The 10,061-nt window shown below is 39.7% G+C and overlaps 1 protein-coding gene across 2 annotated transcripts; it reads right to left on the bottom strand.

Annotated features, from left to right (window-relative positions):
- LOC132793517 (protein wech) lies at nucleotides 1–9,947 on the bottom strand. Of its 2 annotated transcripts, XM_060803479.1 has the most exons (6): nucleotides 9,668–9,947; nucleotides 8,070–8,759; nucleotides 5,589–5,973; nucleotides 3,636–5,526; nucleotides 3,415–3,567; nucleotides 1–3,349 (listed from the first exon to the last, which is right to left on the bottom strand). In XM_060803479.1, exons 3-6 carry the CDS (start codon nucleotides 5,888–5,890, stop codon nucleotides 3,179–3,181), a joined length of 2,517 nt encoding a protein of 838 aa, XP_060659462.1. In that variant the 5' UTR covers nucleotides 5,891–5,973; nucleotides 8,070–8,759; nucleotides 9,668–9,947; the 3' UTR covers nucleotides 1–3,178. The 2 variants fall into 2 exon arrangements, with proteins under 2 accessions (XP_060659462.1, XP_060659461.1); XM_060803478.1 differs by lacking the exon at nucleotides 8,070–8,759.
- Between the last annotated feature and the right edge of the window lie 114 nt (nucleotides 9,948–10,061).

Here is a 10,061-nt window from a genome sequence, read left to right as displayed (position 1 = left end):
TTTTTTTGTTTAGTGTTTAACATACTTTAATAATCTTTAGATATACATATATAATATATGTTGTTTATAAATGCTTTTTATTTTGAATTATGGCATTCGGTAGTACTTAAATCTCAATCTTGGTTTACCATTTGTTTTTTTTTTTTTTTTTTTACACAATTTCAAAACTGTGGCTTTTAGAAAACGGCGCTCATTTGTAATGATTTTAGTATTTGCTTTTTTGTTTTGTTTTTCATTTAGTAAATCTCACACATGTAGAAATATTAGTAAAATATGGCATTTCTCATATGTTTCTCATATAATATATATAAGTACATATATGTACTGTATGTGTATATAAGTAGATGCATATTTAATATTACTATTACTATTATTATTTTTATGGTATGGTTTCGCAAAATGTGAGGAAATGCTTTGATCTGGTTGCTACCAGCAATCACATAAAATGAACGGCGCTTTAAGGTATATAAGTGTGTGTGTGTGTGTGTGTTTGAGTGTGTGTGTGTGTGTGTCTGGGTGTGTAAATGAGTTTATGGCAGTTGTCAAAAATAAAATACTAAATTATTCGAAACGGAATTTAAAACAAAAACACATATTAAAATGCAATATAGTTGTTGTATATAATATGGCTAAGGTAAAATGTTCTCTTAAACGTTACGATACAGTTTTTCTTTTTTGTCATTTAACTCTAGTTACACATTTTAGTATATACTTGTTGTATATATTCATTAAGATTTCTATATATATATCTATATGTATATTGAGATATATATATGTATGTATATATGTTTACTGCATTTACTCTCGTAGAGCAATTTGCATACAATCTGTGTTTAGTTTCATATTTTTGCGCATTTTATGCGTGTTGCTTTATACGTGGAAGGAGTGTTAGCTCAATGCACAATTCTCGTCAAGATTCACAAACTCAATTGTTCTTTCGTTCGTTCGTACGTTCGTTTGATCGGTCAGTAGTAAGTTGATGCAGGGGGGAAACGAATACAAAAATACAGTTACAGATACAGATACAAACACAGAAGAGAGTTTTGAGAGTAAGCAAATGAAGACAATAAGTTTTGGCTAAAATACACTAAATTAAAATGTATTTCGATATTTTAGGCGCATTTCAAACGCATTGCAACATTTATGTATGTGTGTGTGTGTATCTCTACGTATGTATGCGCTTTTCGCATCTACGTTCTACGTCCTACGGTAATCTCGTTAGTTTCGCAGTGCAGTGCGTGTATCTCGTAGATACGCGAGTATCTCGCAGATACACGCACTCGCACGCTACACGTTAATTCGGCTAATATATGTAAGTAAGTATATTGTATGTATTGTAGTAAGTATGTATTTTAATTCTTTTCTTCGTTCTTGTTCTAATTATTTTGCTTTTACTTTTGTTTAGTTTGCGAGGAACATGTCACCTAAATATGTATTCAATACGCGCATATTGCTCTGGATTTTTCATATGTTTCGCGACGCTCGAGAATTTATTCAGCTCTCTCTCTACTAAATGCTAATGAACACATTCGAGTCAAAAATTATGATAACGTTTTGTTTTTCTTTTTCTTTTTGTTTTTACTTTTACTTTTTGCTAATAATTTGCTGTGTACCTGTACGTAATTAATTAATAATACAATTCATAATCATACAATAATAATTAATATAATACAAAATGTAAAGAAATCAATTGTTTCTTGCTCATGTGATGCAACGTATGTATTATGTATGTATGTATATGTATGTATGTATGTATATGTCAGTTAAACTCGGTTTAAGCTATGCCCATATTATGATAATTTGATGTGAATTGCGATTTGTGAATTGTTCTTGTGACTGTTTGTTTTATGTGGCGCTGAGTTATGCATATATTCTTTATATAATAACATATAGAGTATATAGTACATATGTATGTTGTGTTTATGTTAAACTATGTTATTTTAAGTTACGTTACGTTACGTTTATCAATGTCATTGCAATTTTTTTTTTGGCCTCACCATATATGGTGTTTCAGTTGGCTCCACAATTGCCGTTTAGTTAATCAGTCTTCGTTAAAGAGTTCAACCAAAAGTCAGCGGGTTTCATTTATAATTACCATCATCATTTTTGTTTTGTTTTGTTTTCTTTTGTGTTTTCATTAATTAATTAATTAATTATACCATTTATACCTTTTACAAAGTTTCATACTCACTTTCTCAGTCTCAATTATAAGAAATTAGTCATAATAAACAATACTAAAAAAAAATATATCTATATCAACTTTGACATTACCACAATTAAAATTGGAAAATATATATATCTATATACGTATATGTAACTATAGTTAAAAAAAAATAAACTCTAATTGAGTAACTCGTCAAAAATGGAAATCGAATCCAAAACAATCCAACAATTATACAAAAGGAAAAAAGAACAAATAAAACAAAACTTAGTGGTTCTCCTCTGTCTCTCTCTCTATATATCGTTTTTTCTAGTAGCTCTCCTACCACTTTCAACTTTTAGCTAGCAAACTGCTCTCAGTCTAACTAACAGGTAATAATATTTTCATCTAGTACATACTTTGTGTGTGTGTGTGTGTGTCTGTTTTGTTTCCTTCCCTTTTTTCTTTTTTCGTTTTCTTGTATATAAAGTGTTTTGTTTTGTTTTTTTTTCTCTAGTTTTTCCTCATTTCCTTTTCTTTTTTTTTTCTAGGATCTCTAGCCTAAAAATCTACTGAACGCGTTGTCTGTTGTTGGTATTTTGCTTTTGTTTACTTTTTGTTTTGTTTTTTGTTAAGTTCTCTAGTTGGTTGGTTGGTTGCTTGTTGCATCTTGTATATTCGCTAAATACATGTATATCTATGCATCTATATACATATCGTATGTATGTATAATTTATGTAAATTACCAAATCGTAACCGTGTTTAATAACTCTTAAGCATTATCGAGGTAATCGTTGTAGCACTTATGCTAAAAATTTTCACTAATTTTAATGCCGTATTTTGTTTTTTTTTTTTGTTTCTTTTGCTTTTGTTTTGTTTCGTTTCTGTTTTTGTTTTTTGTTTTGGATTCATTTTTTTATGCTAAACATTTTAGCGCTTGTAAATGGTCTAAAAAAACGTCGTCGTCATCTTCGTCTGTCTCTTTGATCTGGCCTTTTGTGTTTTGTTTTTTGTGTTTGTTTTGCTTTATAAACTAATTTAGAATACATGCACAAACCGCTTATAAGGGTTAGACCCTTCTTTGGAGTCCGGCGACAGCTCTATGAGGAATACGATGCGTCCATCCGGCATCAATGCCACATCGCAAGTGCGATCCTTTTCATCCAACGTTGGCGGCATTAGCGGATTGATGGATGGACGTACTTCGATCTGCAAATAAAATCAAATTTAAGTTAGCTATTTAGGAGAGAGTTTGGAAAGTGTTGAGCACTTACATCCCACATAAAGTCGAGATTCTGATTAAAGACGAGTATGCGTTGATTCTTTGAATCGGCGACTATAATGCGGCCCTCGTCATCGCAGCACAGACCCGAGGGGCGATTGAACTCATGGAAACCAGATCCCTCATGGCCCTTGACAGACAGAATCTGCATGGAATTAAACAAACATTAGTTAGTCGAAAGTTTTCTAGAGCAAATCAAAAAGTCAAACTTACATCATTGATATCGGGATCAATCAGATACAAGCAGTGGTTGTCAAAGTCGGATACAATGATGTTGCCCGTCGGTGTATAGCAGACGCCTCGTGGCGATGCAATGCCCTTCGTCTGGCCATGGTTGTCGAACACAATCTGGCGTATGAAGCGTCCCTCGGAATCGAATTGCTGTATGCGATGATTGCGCGAATCGGTGACAACAATCTGACGACGCGAATTGACAGCCACATCCCAGGGATATTGGAACTGTCCATACTCCTTGCCATAGCTGCCGAATTTGAGGAGAAAGACGCCACTGGCTGTGAAGATCTGCACACGATGATTATCCTTGTCCACGACAATGATGCGATTGTCGACATCAACGCAAATGCCAGCGGGCAAATCAAACTCGCCATTGCCAACACCCTTGCGACCGAATTTGAACTTGAGCGATCCATCCGGATTGAAGACCTGCACACGATTGTTGCGTCTATCCGAAACAAGCACATGTCCCATCTTATCGACGCACAGGCCCCAGGGGCGGCTCACCTGGCCATCCTCATGACCCTCGGTAGCAAACGACAGCGACAGCGAATTGGAATTGCGCACCTTGACCAGATCCATGCAACCGGGAATGGCTTGAGTGGTGCGTGGCGCACTGAAGTGCAAACCCGGTGAGCTACGCAATCCGTTCAACTCCCAGTCGAGTGCAGCACTCGACATGCCACAGGCGCTGCCACCACGCGGCTGCATGATGGGCGATGGGATGCGGAAGCTGTTGTCGCGCAGCAGCGGACGTCGCACAGTTGTGGAGGCGACTGTCAAAGGTCCCGTGCTGGCCATGCTGGGCATGGTGAAGCCCATGTCGATGGCGGTGGCTGCTGTGGGTGCGGTGACCACATTGTTGGCCACAATACCATTGCTGCTGGACACAATGGGCATGTTCTTGTCATCGACCAAAATCACGCCGCCTTGATTGCGAATATCCTGCAGCAGACTGTAGTCGGGTGGCGCAAAGGCAAATACCTCCTGCTTGGGCTGCAGATCCTTATAGATGCCCGCAAATTGTTCCATCTGTCGCTGGCCATTTGTCAGTTTCATGGCAATCTCAATTTGATCCATGCTACAGGCATTGTCCGCCACCTTGCTGAGCATATCCGAGGTCTCCGAGAGACCTGCAAGTGCTGACTTCAAGCCGGCCATTTGATCGTGCAGTATGGCAAGACGACGCTGACGCAGCTTTTCCACGAAGTCGAGTAAAAAGCGTTCGCGATCCTCGATGGCAATGATGAACTGTCGGAAGGCTTTGCGTATGTTGTCACTGAGTTCGCTGCAGTTGCGCTCGATGAGCCGAATGAAGGCCAAAGCCTTGTCAATGCTGCTCTTGATGCAACGTGTGCCCACCTGACTGCTCTCGATGGCACCCTCAAGCTTCTCCTTGGAGCCAACCATGAAGTTCTGTATGGACGCATAGCTGTGCTCCTTGTGTTCGTGCAGTGTGCAGAATTGGCAGACGAGTTTGCGGCAATAGTCGCACACATAGCGCAGCATCTCGTTGTGTATGTCACAGATGAAATTGCTGCTCGGTGGCGTGTGTGCGTTGGCCGAGCTGCCGCCGGTGGGTGAGGCGCCAATGGGCGTGGGCAGTGAGACAATTGAATGGTTCGAGGATAGCGGACTGTTGCGATGCTCGCGCAGGCAATCGTTGCACATGAACTCGTTGCATTCGAGGCAACGTATCGAGGCGCTAACCTCACACCAGCCGCAACTGATGCTCGAGTTGTTTGACGATTCCGGTGACATTTTGGGATTGCGCGATGAGCCGCTGCCAATGGGGCCAATGCTAAAATCGCCATGTGTATCCAAACCGCCCAGGAAATTGTTGATAAAGAAATCAGTGCGTGGCGGCGAGCTGTAAAATACAGTCATGATTAGTGCGCTGCACTTGTCGTCTACCCAAATCATACAACTTACCCATTATTTTGTCCCACATTGGGCATTAGACCGACATTCAGATCCCAGGAGGGAAATGACTCGAGGATGCCGGCGAGCAGGCGTTCGGATGAGTTGCTGGCATTGCTGCTGATGCTGCCACTGCCGCTGCCACCGCCGCTGCCGCCACCATTGATGACGCCAACGTTGACGCTGCCATTGGCACCGACACCGACACCGACCACATTGGATGCAGCATTCACCGCTGCAACATTGGAGGCGCTGGGCGCATTGCTGCTGGCCATTTGTTGCGGAACCGAATTGTTTGACAAGAGTTCCATCATAAGAAGATTGTTGAGATCACGTTTGTTGCAGCAACTTCGTTTGCGGCGTTGTTGCCTTTGGCAGTCAATGAGACACTTTCAAGCTGCAAAATGCGTTAACGATAATTTCACTTCAGTTTCAGTTCAATTGATGACTCAATAATGCAACAAAATGTAAAGACACTAGGATTGCTCTTTGGGGGCACGTTCGACGTTATGATATTATTATTATGCGTATTTCTAACTGCGTTTGGAACGCGTCAAATTGCAGTCGGATATGTGTTGACGAGGGGGGGATGCCGTTTAACCGGGAACGGAACGTGCGCGATTTTCTTTTCTTTTTTCGTTTTTCGTTGTTTGTTTGACGACGAAGTTGACAGATGCCGAGTGAGAAGCTAACTAAATCGCCCAGACTCACTGCTGTGCATTAAGTAGTCCAAATTGCTCATGGCGTCGTCTCAAAGTGCAGCAAAAGGACTCGAGTGTGTCAGTGTGTGCGTATGTATTTGAGTGTATGAGTGCAGCTGCATGCAACGTAGGTAGGCAAAGAAAATGGCTTTGGGAAATTCGACGATGCGCCATTGTTATTACTAAGATCCCTTAAGCAAAAAAGCAAGCGACCCGAATTTGAATCCGGATACCTAGCAGATGTCTTGGCAGGTCAGAATTTTCTATTCCATATTTCTATTTCTATCTCCTTCTCCTTCTCCCTCTTCTTATTTGTAATTCTTTTGTTGGAATAACCTCGCAAGAAATCTTGGAATTTGGCACGCCAGAGCTAAGGATTTAAATTTATGACAGTGTTTTTCTTGCCATTGTTGCCACAATTCCGTTTAGTTTTCTAAAGAAAATGGCGGCGTTTTGGGCGCGCAATTTATCGATAAATATTATTCAGAAACGTCGTAGTATTCGTATTACCTAAAATCCGTCTCTTTGGCGGCTGTACCTTTCTGCTTTCTTCTTTCTTTTTCGGGGCAGCGACGAGTGTGACCCACAAAAGTGAAATGCGTATTTTCGAAAATTCACTATTTATAGGACATGGCTAGATAACACGTTCAAAACCACCCCCATAATGTCCCCAACCGCTCGATGCGTCAAGTTCTAGCTGTTTCCGTGTAACAAAAAAAAAACTGGTTGTTGTTTGGTTGCCATCTTCAAGATGGAGCACGACATACGCCCAAAACGCCCGACCGACTTTCATCCCCTCTCACAACAATAACAACAACAACAACAAGGATAACAATGACTACGTCGACAGCAACAACAATAACAACAAAAGGCAGACAGTAGATTTCAAAAAACGCTAGTCTACACTTAAAGAAAAAGGTTAGAAACTTGTTTTTGTCATTTTTCTCATTTGACTTTTGAATAGAATAGAACTAATTAGAACTAAAATTATGCTTTGTGTACTATTTGTGTTTTAGTGTTTTATTTCTGGGGTAGACTAGATAATTATCTGCTAATTGTAATCCAATTTTCAAAACGTAAATAATGCTTTTAAGGGAAGTTTCTAAGCATATCATTCTTGCGTATCTCTTTGACTCTCTTTCTCAGCCGGCAGCAGAAAATACACATGTACGTGTGTACACACACAGGCACACATCATGCAACGCCCCACCAAGGATGATGCACTTCTCGAATCTAGATTTTGGGCCGTGTAGACACCGAGCAAGCGAACGAGCAGAGAAACTACCCTTGTCACCCTTGAACATTTCCATTGAAACAGTCTGTCTCAAAACATGAACAACAACAACAACAAAACACGTACCAAGAAGTTAAAGTCCTTTTTGCATTTGTATACACACTCACACACACACACAGATTGTGAAAGTGGCCGCGTGTGTGTGTGTGTGTGGAGTACGTGCAAAGCAACAACGCAAAAGCGGCAAGGGATGAGGGTTGTATTTATACAAGTTTCTATGTGGGGTATCGTTGTCATTGTGTGCGTGCGTGAGCGTATCCGTGTCTGTGCGTGTGTGAGTGTATACGATATGCGATACATACAAACAGGCGCATCAACGGTACAATGAAATCTCGATATAATTGCAAAATCTCGCCATTTGTCGCACAATCAATAATATTGTTGTTAAACTTGGGTTAATCAGAGTGTTTTAATTTTTTTTTTTTTTGGTTAATGAATTGCCTGTTGACGACGTCGTTGATGATGATTACATACAGAGAGATGATGATGATTACACACCTTTTTTAGCAGCCTCATGCAAGCCGCTCGCAACTGCACACTTTCAATGAAATGATGTTTAAAGTGGCGTTGGCTTTTGCTGAAAATATCGTTGTCGATTCCGTTCTTGCTTGTATTTTTTTTTATTGTTTATCTTTTAAAGTTTATATAGTTTCTTGTAAATATACACAATCACACACATACATATTCATTCATGGATTTTACGAATTTAGTTTTAGTTGTTTGTTCTTCTCGTATTGTTTGATTATTTTTGTGAATACAAAATTTATTGATTTACGAGTTGAGTTGATGATGATTTTCGTTTTGGCTGTTTTTCTTTATTATTTTTATGTTTTATTTATTTGGTGCGTTTCGAAAATGCGAGATTCTTGTGTTGTGTACCAAGAAGGCAAGACCGAGGAGAGATCTCTTCATGCGTAATTCGTTTGTGGCCCGTTGCGACTCCGACATTCGTGTATTCCTTTTCCCGACTAAAAGATACATTCGACTAAAAACACAACATAATAATCATGCCTCCTCGTTTCTGTAAATGTGTGTGTGAGTGTGTGCAGTATGTTTGTATGTGTGTGTTGTGTATGAGTGTTGCTTCTTGCTCTGTTGTTTTTGTCGCTGCTGCGCTAGTGTTGTGTTGTTGTTGTTGTTGTTATTGCTGTTCTTGTTATTGCTGCGCTTGCTCATCATCTATGGTAGCTAAACAAAAAAAAATAAAATAAAACCAAATGTATCTCACACAGTCAGTTTTTGATTTTGGTGTTTGCGTGCGCGCGCGCTCCAAAATGTTGCTCGTGCTTGTCGCTCTTTCGTTTTTTGCCGTGCTTCTTTCCGTTGCTCTCACTGCCGCTCGTTCACTCACCGTCCCTCTCATGATACAATAATACAAGGTAGTCTCGTCGTGTGCTTTTTTCGATCGGTTTCTGTCCACTATCGTCAGTGCGCTCGTGCTTGTTGAAGCGAAAGGTTGTGCGCGGACGATTTTTTCCCTAAATGTTAACCCTTGTGCAAGACAAAAATGTCAGATTGCAATTATATTATATATATATATGAACTTTATGATAGAATTAAGAACCTGAACAAAAAAATTAGTAATCAAAAATAAAAACAACGATTACTGTCAACTTCTAAACTGTAAATAATTAAATTATAAAAACATTTCAACTCTTTTTAATATAGTGGAACAATTAAACCCTATGCGCCATTGAAGGGTTAATCACAAAGCTCTACTGTCGATTCTTTCGCACTCACTAGGCGCAGTCGTTTCACTCGCACTTATGCATGTGATAGATAGTGGACAGCTTTTCCGACGAGACTACCTTGTGTTATTGTATCATGGTCCCTCTCTTTCACTCTCGCGCTCGCTCGCTCTCTCACTCTATCACTCTTTTCTCCCTCCCGTACTTTTGCGTGTATGTGTATGTATTGTTCACATACATGGACACATTTAACATTAATACATGCATACATACGCTTGTATGTGTGTGCTTGTTTTATCTTCTATTTATTTTCACTTATGCGGCGCAAGAAATGCAATCAAAACTCGCCCCATTACCAATAATATTATGCACTTTTCTTTTCGCTTTTTGTTAAAATTATAAACATACTTTTTTTGATCAATGTTGTTAAAAACTCGGCGGCGTTCGTTCCTCTTCTCCTCTCTATTTTGAACGTGTGCGTGTGTGTGTTGTGATTTGAACAACGGTCATGTTTGCTGGCTGGTGCGGTGCGTTGTTTTGTTTAGTTCTCAAATAATTTTGACCCACTTCTTCTGCGCTTAGTGGCTTGTTTCGTTTCGTTTCGTTTTGGGGACTAGGGCTCCTTTTGCACTCTCGAAATAATCCAACCTTCACGCACGCATTTAAACATGAAACTGGATGCATGTTCATGCGCCGACAACGCTTCTGCTGCCCCTTTGGCGTGTTGTTTTTTTGTTGTGCACACCCTTCTTAAGCGGCGACCATATGACACTATGTCATGCCCAATGAGAACAAGTCTTCT

This window comes from Drosophila nasuta, chromosome 3 (genome assembly GCF_023558535.2).
Source record: "Drosophila nasuta strain 15112-1781.00 chromosome 3, ASM2355853v1, whole genome shotgun sequence".
Classification (NCBI taxonomy): Eukaryota; Metazoa; Arthropoda; class Insecta; order Diptera; family Drosophilidae; genus Drosophila; species Drosophila nasuta.
This window is presented reverse-complemented; position numbering and strand designations above follow the sequence as displayed.